General features: G+C 41.5%; 1 protein-coding gene across 1 annotated transcript in view; it reads right to left on the bottom strand.

The window, feature by feature from the left end:
* Positions 1–22,259, bottom strand: part of NEGR1 (neuronal growth regulator 1) — a gene marked incomplete at its 3' end in the record, with an annotated part of 221,490 nt that overhangs the window by 115,344 nt on the left and 83,887 nt on the right. The window contains exon 2 of the mRNA XM_080348848.1: positions 6,128–6,360. Within this exon, the coding sequence (XP_080204974.1) occupies positions 6,128–6,360 (233 nt within the window). The remainder of the gene's footprint in view (positions 1–6,127; positions 6,361–22,259) is intronic.

The raw sequence follows: 22,259 nt of genomic DNA on the forward strand, positions 1-22,259 counted from the left end.
GCCTAAAATTTTGGTGGTGTTCGACTTTGTTTTGTTTTGTTTTCCTTACAACATTTTTTCCCTCCTTACTTCTGTTTCTGGTGTTGCTGTATAATGCAAGAAGTTGCTGGAAGACTCTGCTTCACACACCCTTTACAAAACTCTCACCGGTAACAAAACAACTCATTCTACTTAATTCAAATGTAACAGAATTAATATACTTTGGACCAGAGAGCAAATTATTATTTTGTCTAGATTATCCTTTGCCTGCAGATTTCAGAAGATGGAAATTTCAGGCTTATGATGGAAATCCAGTTGCAGCCATGACTATAAAAGCACATCCAACATTAGAGAATTATGAGTTTCAGACCAGTACTGCCCTGTTCTACTTCAGATGAAATATTCCTGATTTACATCCTCTTAAACAAGATCACCTGCTAATGCAAACATTTTCAGTGACTTAAGTCAGCTAAAGAAGGGGAAAAGCCATTCATACATATTTTAGAGAGATCCCCTGCAGCACATTGAATGCCGTGAGAGGTGCAAATGTGGGAGGAATTTAATAAATGGATGAAAAACCACGAATCCTGGAGAAAACACTCTGATGGGTCATTACTGGTGCTGTTCTGCCTGTGGATGCAGTGGCACCGCCCCGAACTCTGTTTGCTGGAGCAAACAGGGGTTCATTCAGTAGGGGGGGTTCTCTCTCACGGAGCTGCCTCCCCATCCAGAACCATTTTTCTACCTTTTTCTTCATGTGCTGAGCAGGGACAAGACGATAACAGTGGCTGGCAGCAGCGAGTTAATTTTCTAACGAAAAGTGACATCCTACTGAAGTGCTAGCAATTTAAAAGAGTAATGGATTGTCAGTTTTAGCTGGGAAGTAGTTGTTATATGATTTTAGAAGTCTTTTGCATATTTATTTTGTCCCGCTTTAAATAAATTTCGGTAAGATTTATCTCGTTAGCTCCAAATGCATGTCCCTCTTGGCCTGATTGGGGAAACAAATTAGACTTTGCAAACATCGCAAAGACTAAATCAATACATTAATATTTAGGGGACATTAAGGAGGTTTATTAAACAGGAAAAGGGCCTTGAGTATTACTTTGGAAATATTATCCATGTTTAAATAAAACATATAGCTTGCAGTTTCTGACTCAATCTATAAATCGTATTTACATAGATAAATGAATTATTTCTGTGCAACGATGAGATGTCACTGAGGGGGAGGATGGAGCCGTGTCCCATTGGTGCAGAGTCTCTCTGGGAGCAACCCCAAACGTGCCCAGATTAAAATCAAAATTGAGATGTCAAGTAACTCGTGTAAGGAAGTTTTTCCATCACTGTTTCCCTGGTGTCACCTGTTCCCCGGTGTCACATTTTGGTTCTAATGGCATCAGGGAGGCAGGTCCTGGTGGGATGAGGATGTCAGCAGCAACTGGTGTGAGAAGTGACAGGGGGTGGCAGAAGAAATGACACCTGGTATTGACACCCCAAAGCCTAAACCAGAGACCTATTTGAGCTGTGCAACCATGACAGACTATTATAAACATAGCCTTGACAAAACAGCCCAGGTCCAGACTGTGCCCACGGCTCCTGGTGCTGCTGTCAACAGAGCAGTGTCACGTCCTCAGCCACATTCAAGGAAACAAATAGAGTTGCCAGGTCCTCAATCCTGCCCTCAAGGAGACCACAGTCACCAACATCATGGTCACCCCTGTCCCACTGGACCCCCATGAGAAGGTGTGTCCCCAACCCCTGAACAGTCCATCTCAATGCGATGGGACCAGCACCATCCCCTCAGCTCTCGTTACAATTCACTTGTAGCTGAGTTACGTTGTCCTGGTCCTGTAAAGTCCTCTCCCTCAGTCAGTATCCTTGTTCTCCCTCCCCGGGATCCACACCATGTGCATTAACAAAGGATAGCAAAATTATCCCCATGCCCTTATTTCACGAGGTTAACCAAAGCAATCTCTTCCAGATCTGTTCCTCATCCTTGTCACCACCCTGGGCAGCTGAGGTCCTTCTAGACACCCTGCTCTGGCCTCTGTCTCCCTCAGATCACCAACAAGAGGGTGACTTGTCCTCTGTCCATGTGTGCAATCACATCGTTACCACGTCCTGACACATGGGGAGGGGCAGAGGTTTCGGGCTAGGACCTGTCGCTCTCCCCCTCAGCAAAATTCATTCTCAAGGACGTTGGTAAACGTGTCTTAATATTTCTGCAAATTGAAAGGGAAACACAGCTTGGAGGATGCAATTTAAACTTTGATAGAATAAATGTCAGATTAGAAATGGCAACCTTTTCCTAGAAAAATTATGAGTGCAGTAAGAGGTATTTCATTTTTTTATTTCACTGTGGCAAACATCTGACGTTTAAATCATCTGCAGTTCATGACACTGCACATCAAGCATCTGGCACTGAGATAGACTGAGTTGATTACAAACTCCTACCTTCTAAACTTTTAATTAATTACTTCATAATTCTCACTTCTTTTTAATAAGGTCACTGAATTAAAGTTAACTGGATTATCATCCTCTCTTTCATGTGATTTTGCTTTCATTGATGCAAATGTGGGCTAAAGACACATGAGGCTTTTTCCTTTTATATTAACTATCTTGATTAATTTTCTTGGTACAAAAAGATGTAGCTATGTAATAAGTATCAGTGATCTAGACTTGACTTGGTGGCTTCTTTACGGTGCTGAGCTGGGATTTGGGAATCTGAAATCCAACCTCAGGCTCTGCCAGAGGTTCCCTCACAGCCTGAGGCCAACTCGCCAAACCTCACGAGGTCTCTGTATGTGGGACGGTGATGGAGAAGCTGCTGCTTCCCATCTGCCTTGATTATGTATTGATCACGGCACTGGGCAGGAATTTTTTGTGTGCAAGATCATGGTTTAATGTGCGAGTGTACAATATTTAATGCAATGTAGCCTAAACTACTTTTTGGGATGGTATTGTAAAGAGCCAGAAAAAAAGATAAAGATGGAAGAGAAGTAATGTGGGTTGGATGAATATACTGAACGTAACATCATAACTGCCAGGGACCAAACAGGGACAATTTCCAGACTTAGCCAGAGATGGTAGAAATGTTGGGTTTGTGGCCTGGGCCTCTTCACCTTTCTGTGTTTTACTCATGGAAACTAAGGCATTTCTAGCCCATTAAATGTGTTTATTCTCTTAAAACACTTACACAAATATGTTCAGAAACCATCAGCCTAAATTGCAGAGAAGAGGATATTCAAAATGACAGCTACTGGATCTGCGTGGACCCCCCCCACATACCGAAAAATAAAAAAAAAGGGCTTTTAAAGTGGAGTTTCACAGTAAATAATTTTGCCATCTGAAGTTTGAACCCATTTAGGAGCTTGTGATCAGACATCATCCTTTATTCATTTAATTTGCGGCACAAGGCACACACCCCTGGCTCTCCCAGCTCTGCTGTTTGCAGCAGGACGACATCTTCTTTTGACACAACACAGCCTGGAGGGCAGAGGAATTTTGAAAGCCTAAGACTTTGCTTTTAAATTTTCTTTTTCTCCTGTTGTTTCATGTGCTGCTCCAGCTCTGCTGCTGTTCATTTATTCACACTGTAAAAGGAAACCCAGCCCTTTGACTAAATAATTTTATACTTTGGTAAAAGACCTGCTTTTCCCTTCATTTATTTCTCCCCAATAGCAGACGTTGTTTCTAATCTTGAAACACAAAGCCACGAACAGTATTAATAGGAAACATAAAACTGCTTCCATAAAATGTTATTGTATCATCCCCATGAACCCTATGCAGCAGTAAAGGATGCATTAAATAAGCTCTTGGCAGTTGTTTGATGTCATCCATCCAGCCAGGGGTACCCTTAGCCAGGTCAGTCTCCATCTCAAAGGATGCACAAACTGCACCCCCAGCCCCAGCACAAGGATGAAGCGACGGCTTTGTGAGCCATGGAAGTACAAAGAGACCTGACTAAAAGTGCTCACAAGCCCAGGTCCCACCTAGGACCACTGGACAGGTGACAACACCACCAAAAGTGATGCAGGGCTCTCCAAATGACCATGCAAAACCCAGTGGTGATTCATGGCATGGTCCCACCCCCATGGGATGAGCGACTGGTGCAACTCACATCTCATCCCCTGAGCATCCACTGCACAGCAGACAATTATTAAGATCTATAGTAATAGGTACATATAGATATGAGTTAGAATGGAAAGAAATGGCCTCAGTCATCATCCACGTGGGATGGGGCATCCTCCAGAGCTGCCAGTCCTGCTCTGCCGCTCGGACTATACCTGACCCCTCTCTGTAAGACAGGACCCAGCACCTTTCCCTTCTTAGGACTAAGAGAACTACATGGGAAAAATACAAGGACAGTGATTTTTTAAAAATTTGTCTTGAAATCAGTGCACTTGTTCCAGCTATGCCTCATGGAGCTGGTCCCTACTTCCTACAAAACTGAAATAATACTGGAGGAACTGAATATCTATATATATAATTGCAATAATAATTGATACTACCACAGCTTCTTCATTCCAGCTTCCCAGTCCAACAGCATCCAAACCCTTCTGCAACTCCTGAACAACCCACCCACATCAACAGCGCATTTATGAGTCTTCACGCAACTGCCGCCTCTGAGCAAGGTCATAAAAATGACTAAGTGATGGCTTTTTGGCTGTACTAATAAAATAATGCTCTTTATGCAACAAAGACACTTGGCTTTTACCGAGCTACAGTCTAACGTTCTTACAATCAGGGTCTAAAGGTCTAGTGGTTAAGGATAATTAGTTTGAGAAGCATTTCATACACATTATTTCTAAGGGATTTTGGTGTGCCATATGGATCAATAGAGATTGCCATTTAAATTCTTCTGTTTGATATTCATTGCTTTATTACTCATAAAAATGCAAAAGAAAATTTTAATGATGATTACACCAAAGACTAATAAGTTAAAGCCTTAGGTTATACTTTGCATTTCTGAAGATATAAATGCAATCGCTTAATAATTATGCATATTTTTAACTATTGAGTTATTATTTCTCTATATACTTGTAGTTAGCCTAATTAATTTTAAGCTCCTGTTTATATGTTTTATACATGTAACTAATTGCCAACGTTTTTTTTAGCCCCTTGCATGAGGCCATTAACTATTAGAAAGACAGCCAAAACTAAGAACTGTTCACCCTGGAACAATACAACGACTGTTACCTCCTTGTGTGTAAAACTGACCCTGTCGTTCTGCAGCACTTAAAACAGAAAACTGTCTCACAGAAGTAAGTGGACTGTTCTTATTAACAATATTGGGATCCCAGTATTTCTGTGAGAAAACTGGTCAGGAAAAAACAATAAACTATGGATTTTAATGCAATATCAGCTTGTCTTAATTTGTTTATTTTGATTTTAATGAATTTCTATTGAATTTCTAAATATAATGGAATTTCTATTTTAGAAAAATGGGTTTATTCATTCTAATTTTCTTTTTTTTTTTTTAAGCTGATGAGTTAACTCTTGTTTTCATAACAATGCCTGCAATGGTACACACCAGATAAGACACTTGAGGTGCCCAAATGAAATACCACATCTTTCAAATCCAGTAAAATTTACAGAAAACTTCATCTGTGAAGCTGCCTGTGGACAGGACACATCCACGCGGGCAGGTCAGCCGAGGGCTGTGGGGACAGATGTTTCTGCCACTACTCAGTAGCAAAGTTCAAATGTAAAGGCTGTAAACCTTTTGTAAGCTCAACACCAATGATGAACTGTGACACAGTGAACGGGCTGAACACCATGCAAAAAAACCCCACATTTGGAGCCATGCGGGAGACCTACGGCAAACCAGCAGGTATCGGCAGGGAACTGCATCTCCACTGCTGCACCCCTATGCTCCTCTTCAGTTTTTCCATCTTGTTCAATTGTCAGCAGAGCAGGATTGGGATTTAAACCCAATTTTGACAAGCTAGAAACCCTTCTGGCCTAATTATCTGCTTGCAGGGACCCAGAGCACATACAGGCTATGGCTACATATGAGAAAGAATGAAAGAACAAAAGAAATTTAAAAAAAAAAACCCTTTAAAATGCACTTAGCTGACATGTCTCATCCACAATTTTTTTTCTAGTACATTTCAAACGATGATTTGCAGTTGGATTAATCACCTACCATGTACAGTTAAGTGCACCTGCATGGTTCTGGGGGTGTGCTGGGTCTGCACAGAGCAGGTGTAGGGACCGTCATCCGTCACGTCCACGTCCTGGATCTGCAGGCTGTATTCTCTTCTGTTTGCTGTTGCGATTGAAACTCGAGGATCTACTGACCACTTATCGCTTCCAGCAAAAATAATACTCGACCGATTCAGCCAGGCACCTTTTGAAGCTCCATCTTCCAAGTAACACCTGGGAAAAAAGGTGAAAACATAAGTGAGAAAACATAAGAGCTTTTAAATAACATTGACTTGCTATTGATTTTTAGACTGAATACAGCTATAATATATTGGAGTTGAACCTCAAAACATGAGCCCTTTGTGAATTCACAAATCATCATGAAACGAAAAGCCTATTTTACAAACATACTATAAACAAATATATTTTTCTGCTATGTTCTTCCTTTCTGATTTTCCTGCTGTGAGTGTTCAGTGAAACAGTAGGTAGAAAGTCTCAATTATTTCTGAACCAGACCCAATGACTCCATCTCCACAGCCCTTTCTGCTCCAGTTCCAGCCCATAAGGCTCAGAAAGGGACACAGGCGCCCATGCAAATTCTTGTCCTTTTCCTAAGACACAATAAACTTCTGCTTGCTTAGTCAATGAAACAAGGGACTTTTGCAATCAAAAACTATAATGACATTTTAGAATCCAAACCAATATTTTTTTATTTCCAAAAAATTATTAGATTTGTCATTTCTAATCTTATTCAAGGCATCTCATTTAAAGCAAGCATACATTCAATTAGCATGGATTTCCCTGCTGACAACAATGACATATGAAGTGTATTTTTTAAAACCTCTTTGGGATGGCAGTGACTCAAACAAATCTTTGTTATGCCATACTTTAGCTTTTCAACAATTATTATAAGAACAATAACTAAAGGTGTTGCTTTTCAGGGGATAATAGTCACCTTAATCAGAGCTCGCCAAATAACACCCCATGATCAGAAGCAGATGTACCCCAGACAGATTCCTTTCCCTCTAAATTTTTGTTCAAAAGTATAAATATAGTCCATAAAGACCTTGGTTTTTTCAAAATAAGTAAAAAAGTAAAGCTCGAGAATGAAAATACATATATCTGAAGAATTTGACAGCATTTCTACACAATATCTCAGGGGTTTGAACATGGCAGCAGAGATTGCGAGGGAACCGGAAGCTCAACACACCGGTGTAGGTTCCACAATCTGCCTGGAACGCATCAGTTGAGACATAAAAAGAACAAGGTATATTGCAAAATCTAATTTGTAGTCTGTTTCACCATCTGTAGACTCAAAAGTCAGTCACAGTATTAAAGGTCAACATTAATTGAAAATATTTTCTGTAGATATGCAACAAAAAAAAAAGCCATCCAGGCAAAACTGCAGCGTAACCTTCTCCCAAGGTAATTAAGCACCGCAATATGCTGAGAGTGTCAATATTGTGTATTATTAGAAACCCTTTGTAACTGGTCTCTAAACCAGCTTTCCACCTCTTGTTGCTCACTGCATGTTGGTTTGAGGAGAACTGTGTTGTGAAGGGTTCTGTTCAGTGTCACCAACAGGTCCTGAGAGCAGCATGGCATCAAGCACCGGCACCCAGACTTGGGGGGACACACCATGAGAAGCTGGTGAGTAATTCTGACAGCACTTCGTAGTGGCATGGAATAAATATCAAGTTATGGAAGTGGTAAATCAGTGGCATGCAGGCTGCTGGGATAAAACCTGTCCCAGGAGATGCTCTGATTTTTAAAGCAACTGATGGCTTTGGGGTAGCCATCAAGCTTTTCTGTCACCTGGCAAGAAGGAAGGGATGCTGATGACACGAGAGAGAAGGGACACTGCAGATCGCTCCTCAGTCCCACAGGCACTGTGATTTTCTGTTCAAGGGATGCTCAGATAACACAGTCCATGTTCTGCTCTGCAGTCTCTGACAGCAAAAAACATCCCCAGGAGAGGGGGATGCTCCTCTCAACTCAGCCAGAGCCGTGGTCTGTGTCAGCAGCCAGGAAAATGCACCAAAGAGCAGCCAGTCGGGAAAGAAAACAGGACCATGGGAAGAAAACCAATAAATAAAAATGATGGAAAGTGAAACCAGCAGAGCACAGGACTGTGCAAAGTGTGAGAATTCAACAAGAGCACAAATACCGGAGAGGTTCCAAGTACCACCTATCCATAGACAACGAAATATTTGTCATTAAAAAGGGAGGAGAAATAGTTTTATTTCTACACAAGACTGAGCCTGCCTGGAGGGAGGGTAAGGATATTTAACTAGGGCTCAGAAACTAAATTAGCATTATACTTCAGATTTCCATGAAGAAGGTGACACCCAGCACATAGTAAAAGGTGGAACAGTGAACGGAGTCAACAGTGGAGAAAAACCCCAGTGGAGACACACTTGAGAATGGAAACTGCAAATCCGCGGACATGTGGGGTTTTTATAAACAACTTGGAAGTGATGCTACACCACTGGGAAATCAGAAATTTATTATCTACACTTAAGGAAATGTGGAGAGCAAATCAGGCAAATTTTAGACTAACCATCATGTCCACAATAGAATTTAAGGCTTTAAAATAAATTTAAAAGTTGAAGGAAAGTAATATAAAGTGCAACAGACTAATGGGACGGTTTTATTTGATAAAGAGGTTTTTACATGAAGGAAATCCAACAGGAGAGAATGCATTAGATCTCATCTCTTTGATAAAACATTAAAATAGTACAACTATGGATACTGTTGGGTGGGAAAAAATGGTGATTTCACAGCTTAAGCATATGGCGGTATTGTTTAAGGGGAAAAATGATGTTCCCTTTAGCAGTAAGAAACTAGAAGCATCGGGCTGAAATTCTTCAGAAATGGATCATGAATATAACCATTCATTTAATTAATGGTCTCAACATGAAACCTGAAAGAGTTCTGAGAGAAGCTGCAGACGATAGGAGATAAAAAAATCAGTTTATATGGCAGAGAATGGGGATATGCCGGGCAGATGACTTTGAGGCAGCCGCTGTGGGGCCCTGCGGAGGGAGCTCTGTGGGACCTGTGCCCTTTTGGAGAAGATAAGGAGCTGCTTTCAAAGTCTGATGAACATTTGTAAGTTGATTCTAATGAACAGAAGACTGGGGACAAGCAGAGAAACCTCACATCCAGTGCTGTGTTTCTACAATGTGTTCCTTTTCTACTGGTATTTCAGCAGCAGCTGGATACAGTCAATTATAAATTCATATTTTTGAAGTTAGCCTGTAGTTTCAATGACCTTTTACCATTTTACTTAACTCCCTTGCTGTTTATGCACACACAAACATCCCAAATCATGCAAGAACACATTAGCACTGTGGCTTCTGCCCACAAAAGAGAAAACCAGCCATCTCCTCTCCCCACACACAAAAACGGCCCCAAATTCCCTGCTCTCTGTGAAGCTTCTAAGAAAAAAACAAATAGCTGTGTTAAAAACAAACAAACAAACAAAACCCAAACAAACAAAAAACCAAAATAAAAACAAAAAAAAACCCCACCAAAGTTGAATTTTTTTGTTAGAAATTAAAGACAAAAATGGAATTCTCCTCAGATGCAAAGTGAAGCACTTGGAGCATCTCCAGAGAAGGGGAGTGCTTGGGGATGTTGCTGTGGCAGTTCCAGAGCATCCTCACAACTGCCTCACAGCACCTGATCCAAAAGCCTCGAATGTTCCCAAAAACTTCTACAAACACAGCTTGTCTTGTATCACGGCTTTCCTGGTGAGAAGAGGTGCGATGCAGCAGTGCAGAAAGGAATACAAGAACTCTTGTTGTTTTACTTGATATACAAAGGTTTTTTTCTTAAAACATCTTTCTAAATAAAATAATAAATTTTGCTTTATTAATTTCTAAGTGCATGAGTATCAAGGATAGAGATGAAAACTTGGTCAAATCAACTTTCTTTCATACCCTGCTAATTAAAAAGAAAGTATGCAGTACACAATTGCCATAGACCACACGAAAACCAAGGACTAAATGGAACAGATTTTTAGCTGTTGAGAGAGATTTTCAAGGCTGATGAAAAAAAATAACCTCACAAAATATATTTCTGAAAACGCAGCTAAGAGAAAATTTTTCAGTCCTTTTGTTCAGGCCCTGAGCATGTTGCATGTGGAATAACGTTGGCTTCAAACTAAACATCCAACAGTAAAACATTCCTTACAGAAATGCAACCTGATTTTTAAATTCTATTCATAGGTCTAATTATTTTTAGAAGTTAATAATCACACTGTAGCACAGTTAAAGGAAGTATAACAATCACTAAATAAAAGCAACTTTTGCTCTTTTTACTTTAACACTGCTTGGAAAAAATATTGATTAAACTATAGCTGAACTCAGAAGAGAATTCTTCTATTTTTAAACTTGTAAGACTGGAAAAATGAACAATTTATTTTTTAGCTGATGATTGTAATCAAAAATTCTCTACTGAACAACCATAATAAATAGATTTTAATGTTAACTCTCTTATACTGCGGAAGGTATTTTATTATTTTTTTGATCATTATTAATAGGGATGATCTGCTGTAATTTGTAAGTGCAGAAAAACATAGTCTCACCCAGCTTCCTTACAGTCTTTAATCCTCTATTTCTGACACCTCCCACTTTCCTAGCTCTCTAGTCTATTATTTCCCCATAATTAAAACACAGACCTATTAATCTCTGTAAAAAAACAGTTCTTCCCTGTTGCTTAATTAAAATTGCACACAGTCCTTTTTTTGCAAGAGCATTGGCAGCAGGGCTGGAGCTGCCCCCTTGCTGCCCATGGAGCTTCCCCGTGTTCCACATGTTGCAGGAACATTTGACCCCTGCCCATCTCCACAGGGCAACATCTGGATAGTGCAGCGTGGTTCAAAAAGATGGACCCAGTTTCAAAGCGGTATATTTTACCGTGGCAAAGTGTTACGATTACACAACAATTTACAAATAGTTTAACAAGTTATTGAGCGGGAATCATTTGAAACTCTGTGCCCCAACTAGTGGTAAGAGTTTCATTCGTGGTTGCAGAGATATAGTGATTGCAAATTGGGTCCATCTGTTGGAAACACCCTGTACTTGGGCAGTACTTAAAATAATTTTCGTTCAAGTAGGAGCAAAACCTCCATTGTCCTCACTTCTTGGGCAACTACTTACTGGAGCCGGATCACAAAGCTGAAAGGATAAGTAAGTTAAAAACTGTTATATAAATCTGTAGGTAAATTCAACCCCCACAACCCTTTAAATACACCCACCCCATGCTCCCACCTCCTGCCCTGGGAAATGCCACTGGAGCCAAGGCAGAGTCATCCCAAACACATCCCTGACCTGGAGAGAACACCGAATGAGACACGGGCAGACAATTCCTCCCCCAAACACATCCCAAAAGGGCAGGATATGACTCATGCCTGTGTGGGCTGTGTCTCTGAAACCAACAATCCTATTGCAGCTCAGGTTCAAAGTTCTCTCTCATTTGCAGAAAATCCCCGAATCCTTTCTTTTTCCCTGAAAACTTAGAAGAATTTGACTTGCAAGTTGTTACAGTTCGAGATGAGAGGTGCTCTGGGTGCTAGTGGAGCACCCACGCAGGACATGAACATCCCTATCCATCGCCTGCCCACGGGTGAGTGTTCACCCGGCCAGATGTGGGGCTGTTATTGATTACTACAGCATCTTTTTTTTTCCAGTGAAATTGCTTTTGGCATTGAGTTCTAGCCACTTTTCTCAGAACATAGAAAACCTTTGCGAAAAACCTGTGTCACTAACATTTTTCTGCTTTAAAGGAGACTGGCTTTGAGCTGCCCAGTGAGTGGAGAGAGAAACGTCAGGGTCAGGGTTCAGTCTGGAAAAACACCCAGAGGTTCTGAACATGAAACGATACGTCCACGTCCAGAACCAGAAAATCACACCAGAAATCTGCTAAGAACTTTTACAAAGTTCTTTTACTGATGATCTGATAAATGTTTTCTCCAGGTTCTCTGTGGGTTCTTATGAATAACATCTTAGAAGTTGGTTACACTAAAATAAAAATAACTCAGGTGCCATTTTAAGTGATCCTTCTACTTTTGTAATCAAAATCAGTTTTCTCATAGCTACTATAGCTCAAACCATGGAATTCTGCATAAAAAACTGTGCAGTTGCTCATTATCATTACAGTTTTTAAAAACTGTATTTACAGAACAGTCTCAGACTGTCAGGGAGACAATACATGAATGGCTGGTGGCTGGGCTGGTGTACACCAAAGGCTGAACCCAAGGTGCCCCCACAAAAGCAACACTATTTATTTATGAAACGTGCAAATATTAAATTATCCTGCAGAGGGAGACTGCACTGAAATGTGCACAGCCTGATAAACTATGTGGAAAAGGGGAGACCAGCAGTTGTTTTAAAACAGAGTTTAAAACCAGAACGCCAAAGCTCTGTCTCACAACAACATAAAAGGACTGAAAAGAAACAAATAAACAGATAAAACAAAAAGCTTTTTTTTTTTTTTGCCTGCATCTCCACTGTATGTCCATAGATCTACCATCAAATTGCTTTTTGCTTAACAAATGGCAGCAGCACTTGGCTGAGATGTGATGAGGTTTCATTCCACCAATGTGCACCGTCCCAGCACCCACTGCCCAGGGTACTGAGCATCTTGCCCGTCCTGCCCAGCACAAACATCAGACTCTTGTTCTTTGTCTTTTGATGTCAGTGGTGGAAGAAGCTCTGATTACACACCAAGGTGTTAACATGCACAAATAAGCCTTATGTCTTTGATCTTTGCTCTGCATGTGTTGTGATTTTTAAACACCATTCACCGTGGCTGGTACCAAATATTTTTTTAGAGCAAGTTTTCTCTCTGGGCTACCAAGCCACAGTGTGTTTCCGTACAGAGGATGGAGAAGCTCCAGAGCCAGTCCCTCTCAAACGCCAGGATGGAGATGCCCCAGACCGGTCCCTCCATGGCTACCCAGGCAGGGAAAAGCCACCTGGGGGGACACCCCAAAAAAACCTTCCTCGCTCTTCTGGGAGCATCTCCTCCCCTTCCAACCTGAACAGACCAGATATGCCTGAGCCATTTTACCCGGGGTTCGCAGTCAAATAATTCATTTAGCACCATATCAATATACACTTATTCATAATTACCTCCTTTAAATAAAGATGTTCTTTCAAACCGACTACCCTCTATTTTCTGCAGTTCTCAGCACTCCATTACATCACTTTCTAAAACAGAAGCTCACAACTGGAGATCTGCAAACTTACGGAGAAACCAAGATAAATCTTTAAATATTTGCTGACCTGTGGCCTTTTCCAAAAGGAGCAGATACTAGCATGAGCTTTTTATCTGGCAAACTGCTTGAAATAAATGGGGATATGTGCTACCTGAATTTTCATGAGTAATTAGCATAATTAACCTCCCTGCTCTGCTCCTGTGCCACTTCCACTGCTCCAGAGAATGGATGTGCAGTTTATTAACCATGAGAACTCGCTGGCTTTTCTCACTGAGTACCTGGCCTGTGGATGGAATGAAAAACACGACCAAGAGAGGAAACAGGACAAAAGGACTGGGAGGAAAACCAGAATATCCTCTTCATTAGACACCTCCAGCTTCCTGCTCTAATAAGCTCCTCTGCCTTGAGATGCTTTAGGATATTCTAGGAAATCTGTCTGCACATAAAACATGGATTAATCCCTAAATCTGAAACACTTCAAACAGAATGTCAGTAGACTACTGGTAATTAATAGCAAAAGTGTTGCTCTTCTACAAAATTTTAAATGTTACATTCTCTACAGCTGATGTTATTTGAATTTTAATCTGTATGGGTTTCAACCTCAACACCTGGCAATCCATCCCAGCCAGGTGAGAGACACTCATCACTTCACTCCACTCCCCAAGACTCATCACAACCACAATGTATATTTCCCAAAGAACTGGCTTTTTGCCATGGCAAGGACAGAGAGACTGTTGGTATCACAACTGCAATAAATTCATTTGTTGTTTTTATTTATATGAAAATATTCCCATCCCTTTTCACTGACATATTTTCTTATTAAAAAGAACAAAACAGTATAGTATAAAGCTAAGAATTACTATTTATTAATTATTTTGTGGGAGCACATAATATTTTCTCTTTGAAGGCTCAAGAACAATATCATGCAATATTGTTGGTTCTGATAGTCTTGGTTTCATTTTCAAAGAGTAACACCCAGCCTAATCATATTGTTTGAAATATTAAACAGGGGCTAGCTGCTGCATTTGCTATTTATTATTTCCTACAGATTTGTGATATAGAAGCACTGACTTCCAGAAATTATGAAGAAGAAATTGCCAATGGATTAAAGTAACACTGCAATGCTTTGTCTTTATTATTTGCACTTTTCTTAAGGGAAAGGGGTTTTTGAAAATTCGAGAGCCAATCTTGTTTATTTTATAGGACTGGGTAAGTCAGCTGTTTCTTCTGATGGTGAAATGCAACCCAGATGGCATTCCCCCCACCCCTGTTTTTTGGCCACACAACACTGAAATACAAATTAAAGGAATAAAAAGCAACATAAGCTCTGAGACCATGTCAAAGCAAAGCATCATACCTAGAGAATGAGAAAACATCAGGTCTGTGAACATACCCTGTTAGTTTCCAAATTTTTGATACCACAGCATGTTACTGAAGGATTAGAGCATCCAGAAATATATAACAGCACTTTAAAAAGCCATGATTCTAATTAGCTGCATTTATTTCAGGATCAGAACAGTTACATTAGTCTTTACTTTTAATGCTAAAATGAAACAAAGGTTTCTTCACTGATGCAATAAGCTCTGACAAAAAAAATGAGTGTTTACAATGGGAGACTATGGCAGTAACATGCTCGGGACACAACAATGGGTGTCGGACTGCTGTCGTACCAAACATCCCCAAAAATGCTGTAACTTGAAGGTGACCACAGTATCATGGTGACATGACATATCACAGGGAGGGTGAGAGGACTGTGGGCATCACTGGTACCCGGGCGTGGAGCAGCCCTGTCAGCCTGGGCTGGGGAACCCAGCACTGAATCATAGAATCGCTCTGCTTATAAAATCAAGTCCAACCATAACCCAGCCCTAGCACTAACCCATGTCCATGAGAACCTCATCTCTGTTCAACACCTCCAGGGATGGTGAATCCACCACTGCCATGGGCAGCCTGTTCCAATGCCCGACAGCCCTTTGGTGAAGAAGTTGTTCCCCAGATCCAACCTCAACCTCCCCTGGCACAACTTGAAGCCGTTTCCTCTCATCCTGGCACTTGTTCCTGGGGAGTAGAACCCGACCCCCGCCCCAGCTCCAAGCTCCTTTCAGGCAGTTGCAGAGAGTGAAAAGGTCTCCCCTCAGCTCCTGTTCTCCAGGCTGAACCCCCCATTTCCCTGAAGGAAAAACCCCAGATCCCTGCTCTATTGGGTGAATCCCCACGTTGTGCTGCCCAGAGACCCCTCACCAGCAGCTGAGCAAGGCTGGAAGATGGCCCTTGGCTAGTGAGGAGCCTGTCTTGGCCCCTACATCCCCCCCAGCATGTCCCCCATCCCTTCTGCTGCCAGCACAGCCACCGGGACTACGCTGAGACCCTACTAACCCTGATGCATTGGGAAATGCAACGTCTGCCTGCAGCAACCCTGCAACAGCAAGCTCCTCACTACCTACGCAGCTGTTCGGTATAAAATGCATCAAAAACAGTGCAAAAAGCACACCTGTAGGCAGGGGTGTGGGTGTTCCTGCTCTCCAGAGCCCTGATAATTCACCTCTCCCTTCTGACAAACCAGCCCCATGGGCTGCAGCTTCCCAGCCACAGGATTTCTTAATTAACATAAACATTTTATGTTCCTAATGAATAGGTTTTTTTTTTCACCAAAAACATTATTTCCAAGTGAAAACAAGTTTGATTTTAGGGTTTCCTTGCAATAGCATCTACAGCAGGAGTGGGCAGGACACAGGAGGCGGGAAGTAATTGTGTGCTGTGCCGCATCCTTTATTGGATCAGTATTGACCTGGGACTCTTCTCAGAGAAGGTAATGCCAGCCTTGTGATGCAATTCTCTCCAGGTTGGCTTAAGTAAAATAACAGAGTTAACAACAGAAGCAAAGCTACCTAGAGAGGTGTAATTCATCATGGAGTGTTTCATGCCATTATCTTAAAAACATACAGTGTAGTAATCACTTGAAGTAGTGATAACACATAATTGTATGCTTCTCATAAATTATAGGTGAATGGGAGTTTCAGCTAATGAGTACCAAATAGGAGCTCAGGAACTGCCGTGATTACAGAAGATGTGGTGATGAATGCATTTATTATTGGGGTATAACAAATCTTTTTATAGCAGAGATAGCAAGTTTATAAATAAATAACCAACCACAGAGGTACCTGCATGTCTAACCAAGACAACTAACTTATTAGCCTGCAGTTCAACCAGCATCTCACACAAAAACGTTTGAAAGCTTGATGAAAGCAAAGCAAAGGAAAACAAAGAAAGCAAAGCCCCACCCAAACACCTGCACCCATGGGTTTGCACACACTGTCCTGCCAGCACTTGCACAATACACACTGCTGAAGTATTCTCAACAAAAAACAAACTTTTGCATTGTCTCTTATGGAAAAGCAACCTTCCCTCCCCCCAAATAATTAAAAGCAACAATGCACCATCATGGGATAAATGAGGTGATGCCAAAATCAAAGACCTGGACCAGCTCTGCTGGAAACTGTCCTGGGCAGCACTGGCCAGGCTGTAAAACCCACCAAAACCCCACCCAGAATGCAATCTGGAATTTCTTCTTCCTCTGCAACGTTCACCATCAGCAAATGCTTTTATTTTACAACAACAACAACAAAAAAGGCAATATCCCTTTGGGGTTTCTCCCTCCTCTCCAGGACAGGAGGACTGCTAGAATTTGAGAGAAAAAAAATGTAAATGTAAAAATAAACAATCAAAAAACCCAAGCAGAAAAGTTACAATCAAACAAACGCATTTGTGCAACCTAAGAGCACAAAGCAGATTGATCCAATGGGTTGGTGCCTCTGTGTCTGGAAGAATCTGAGTACTTTTAAAAATGAAGCAAATATGTTAAACCTTATGAAAAAAAATATCCAAATGCAAGTATTCTGGAAGGTATTTTGGCATTTTTGCAAATAGCACATTTCTCACAGCAGTTCCTCTGCAGCCTGGCCTGTGCTGTGCCTGCCCAGCCACTGCTGCTTTGGCATCACAGCAAAATCAGCCAAAAGGCAGAGCCAGGGAACCTCCTTTGCTCTGGTTTCCTACATTAGCTTAGACCCAGCTTTAGGTCCCCCTTCAAACTCTGAATGAAGTCTGGTTGGGTTCTTTGCTCTCTGTCAGGCAGCACAAAGATCACACGGAGCTGCACCATGTTTCAGCTCAGCACACACTTAGGAAAGTGCGGCTGGCAGGCAAGGCCATTTCAACAATCCCATTTTGGGAATTCCATTCCATTTGAGAAGGTATCTTCATCCATCCGCAGAATGAAAACAAAATTTAAAAATCTCAAAGGCTTTCATGAAACAGAATTTTCCATCCAAACTAATAACTGAATAACTCAATATGTATGACCTCTACTAGGGCTGATACATGATTTTGTCTGTGCTCATCTCCTAGAACATTTAGTGTGCTGATATACTACTGTTCGGAATGTTAGTAATAGGAAAAAAAAAGTAAATTTAATTGTCCTGCAGTCCTTCATCATAAAGGATCTTTCAGGAGAAATAAGAATGACCTTTTTATTTACAAGAGAAAGAAAATGTTATAGTTGGAGCTGCAATGTATTGATGTCTCAAGTATCTTGTAACAGCATTGAATGGAATAATTGCATATAATCACTCCTGGGGTCTTGCATGGGCAGACCCCTCATGGTGGCCCTGGTCTCTGCTTATGGGATGGTACTGATGGGGACATGAGGAAAAGGCAGGTTAAAGGACACACCTCGCCATTCCAAAGAACTTCAGGACTTGATAGCTCTTTCTATATATTATTCTCAATTTCCATCATCTGAAGGATGTATCCTGGATCCAATCCCTTTCGTATTACTCACATTTAAGATTCAAATTCAAATTAAGTCTCGCTGTGCAAGATAATGGAAAATATTCAGATAAAGTGTTTGCTTTTAGAATGGCAAATTAGAAGAAAAAGGCTGTGAATGTGCTGGAAGATAATAAACCTGAGTTCCTGGTTCATGTGGTGGTTAGTTTTCTAGTTTTTATAGAAGAATACTACATATAATCTGAAACAGTGTTTTTCTGTGCTTAACTTAGTGATGCAAAATGTAAGGATAATACTGTATGCTTTAATTATCCCAGTAAAAGCAGCATTTTCTATATCTTTGGGCTAAGCCTGAGATAAATATATTGCCACATGTATGTGCAGGATGGCACGTGTCTGACATGGGCAGCAACGCAAGACCAGCAGCAATGGGAAGTTCTCCACCATCACAGGTCAGGCCATAAGAACTGGCCTGCGGGTCTCCTGTAAACTGGACTGAGTGACTTAGTATAAATATGAGAGGATGCCTTAAACATATTATACGTGTCCAAATGTTGTGCCTAGACTTGTTATTTTTTGTCCCTGTGCTGCTAATAGGATGAACATTTTTCTGAACATCTGAGAAGCCCATTCTCGTTTCTCATGCTGTATTTCCACTTGACTCGCTCTTTGTGAAAATAAATGTTACCGGAGGAATTCAGCTTTTTAGAGGAGGCGGCCGAGGGAGTCGATTCCTTTACCAAAGTGCCATCTCTGCTCAACCGGCGCTCTTTATCTTCTCGCAGCAGACACTCGCACGCTGCCCCCGTAATCCACTCTGCAGAACGTGGCCCGCGACCATTAAGTGCAGTTACAGCGGGATAATCACAGCTATCGATTCCGACATGCTGCTTGTGCTGCAAAACCTCCCAAGATCTTCCCCTGTATCACACAGCCGGTCCTAGAGCACATCGCTTGATGAGTGCAGACTTTTTGTCTGCTCTTAATTGTTGCTGTGGATTCTTATTTATAGTGTAAAAAGAATCAAATGGAAACTGCCTCATATTTGATCAGTGGCACAAACCCTGATTGCTGTGGCTGCACACAACGCACACCTGCGCTGTCAGGCACGTGTTGCTGCTGCACACAGTAAATAATTACAATGCCCTGACTATATCCAGATCCTGACTTTGAAATGGCAATGCAATTTCTAGCAAATGATGATGACTTTTAAATGTGTGGTTTTTCATCTGGGTTGCTCTAAGCAAAACCGCAACTGAGCCCAGCACAGCCAGTCTGGCATCGGCACTGTTGGAGCCCTGTGCCTGGAACCCCAGCCTGACACCACTTACTGCTGAAAGGGAAAGAGCAAAAATGGGATAATTTTATTGCCTTCCCGAGCTCCAGCTGCCTTCAGCATGAGCCAGCAGAAATAGTGATGCTGTCAGTCACTGCGTAGACCACAGAACACCTGGGCTGGAAGGGACCTCAACAGACCAACTGGTCCAACCTTTCAGGTGACAGGGAGCCTAGTCATAAGTTTTGTTTTCATTTAATTTCAGATAAAGGTACCCTTTATTGGGTGCAGAAAAAAAGGCATTTCTCAGCACAGGTTGTTTTCTGAAGAAATAAGCGATAGTGCACATAGAGGAAGGATGAACCGCCTGTCCAAACAAGCATTCACTGACTACCTGTATGCAGCTATTTTGGTAATTACTGGGAAATCCACTTGTGCCATTCGATTCTCTTCGGAGATGACTTTAGCTTGCATGACTGCTCTAAGCAAAGTGATACAGCCTGACAGGGTTTACTTAACCTGTGTAACAAGGAGCTGTTTCTGAGTGGTTTCCTTTAGCACATCACTTATAAACAAGCTTTTTAATAGTAACAACTAGTGGGAATTCCTTTTTTTTTTTTCCCCTTTATGTTTTCCTTTTGAAAAAAAGTAGATCCAGGGCTTCCTATTCATGTTCAAAATATGTTGCCTATTCATTTTACTTGTAAAAGAGCTGGAAAGGTAGAATCACATCTTTTGAAAGTTAACAATCTCCCATCAGAACAAACAGACTTTTATAAAAATGAATCAAGTATTGATGACCTCCATATGAGGTATATTAAGATGCTGAGTGTATTAACAGGTGAGATAATCACACTGGAAAACATACAAGGCACATTAAAATTAATATTTAGACAGAATAGCTGCAAACTTTTCTCTGTATGTTTTTAGATTGGTGTCTTATATTATGCAGTTTTGAGAAATAAAATAATCATTGGCCAGAGAATGGATGAGCACACATTTCTTTTATAAACAATAGCTGAAGCATTTCCAATCCCACTGGGCGTATATTCCACCCACACATATGGAGCCCGTTTCTCCACAAGGGTATTTGGGACAAGAAGATGCTGGACCAGGGCTGGGCTGGTGTCCTGCCCTCTGTCCGCTTGGGAGAAGGAGCTGCTGTCCCCAGCTGACAGAAGCATCTGCACTCACCAGCACTGGGAGCTGCTTGGATTGCACAGAAAAAATCCAGGATAAATAATTAGACTGAGCAGCTGGACGGCTGCACCTCCTGTTCCCTGCCCTTCTCCGCTCCACTCAATACATCGTTATGCAAAACAAATTACAATGAGCTGCTACACAGTCACTGTGTGACTATCCAGTTTGTACAACCACATTGTGTATTTATCTGTATATATAAAATTATAACTATTTCAGTAACTGTGTCACTATATGTTCTATATATCCCTCACTATACAATCAGTACAAAGAAACACGTATGACTCATATGTCTTTTCAGAAAGGTGTTTAAATGGTGGATAAAATCAATTGCCACCAAAGCACAAACTTTAAAGGGTAATATGTTGTGAATGGTGGAAAGGTGGTGATGGGATTACAGCACAAGAGGTGACTGGTGCGATGAATGAGCTGCCCCCAGGCTACACTGTGCAGTTGGTCTGGCCCTCCCCAGCACTGGCACTGGGACCAGCACCAGTATCAGCATCAGGACCAGCACCAGCAGGAGTAACCAGGACCAGCCTGTGACCCCCCTGGGCCCCCTCGCCTGCTCTGCACTTGCTGGGTTTGAACATCTCAGATGAGAAAAGGGATCCTGCTCTGACAAGAACTCTGCAGCAACATTATATTACTTAATAATTCACACCCCTCACACAGACACATCTATTCATCAGTGTTTGTTCAAATTAAGGGCAAAAATATTTTTCCTTCTCCAATTCCCTCAGCCAGGCAGGGTTGGTCAGCGAACACAGCTTGTTACACTCCAAGCATCCATGGAAGCATTTGCTCAATGCCACTGGGTTAGAGCCCTGCAGAGCAAAAAAACCCAGCTACCTTTTTTTATTAAATATATAGCAACCGGAAACAATTCAGCTTGACTCTCAGAGGTGAGCTGAATTCAGAGTGCTGTGGAGGAGAAGAAATCAAGCAAACAAACCAGCCAGTCCCAAACCTGACCATGTTTTGGGTTTTGGGCAGAAATAATTGAAACTACAGGTGGAATCTCCACAGGACTTTTCAAAGAGTGACTCTGTTAGAAACAACTACATTTCCTATGATTGCTAATCCACCCTTTTTACTCCCCCCAGACAAATACTTTAAACATTGCTCGCCAAAGAGCTTAGAGAGATTCCAGCTGCTCACCTGCTTTGAGCCATTTTTAGATTTTCCCTTTTCCTTTTTTCTTTTTTTGTTTTTTTTGGTTGGTTTCCTTAACGCAGCAGCTACAGGCAGCTGCCACACAAATACTCAGACACAGACCCATGGAGGAACGGTGGAACGGTTCTCCTTTGGTTCACATGGATGGATAGAAGTACCACCACCACCCCACATCACAGCTCCTGCTCCAGGAGACTCCCCTCAGCAGATGGTTTTGCATTGACAAGCACTGAACAGGAACAAAGACTTCACCCTATTGTAAGCAATATTATAAGCCAACATTTTTTATATAAGAACTAGAGTCAAAGACCTTCCTCTAGAAATTACATCAAACAAAACAAAACAAATAAAACCAACAAAACAGGAAAAAAGGCAGAACCCTACAGGCACTAACACATCTACCTGTGCACTTGGAGTGCTGTCAGTGCTGTTGCTGAGAGCATGAGGAATCAATAAATGTTTTTTATC

This window comes from Nesoenas mayeri (assembly GCF_963082525.1).
Source record: "Nesoenas mayeri genome assembly, chromosome: 8".
NCBI classification, from domain to species: Eukaryota; Metazoa; Chordata; class Aves; order Columbiformes; family Columbidae; genus Nesoenas; species Nesoenas mayeri.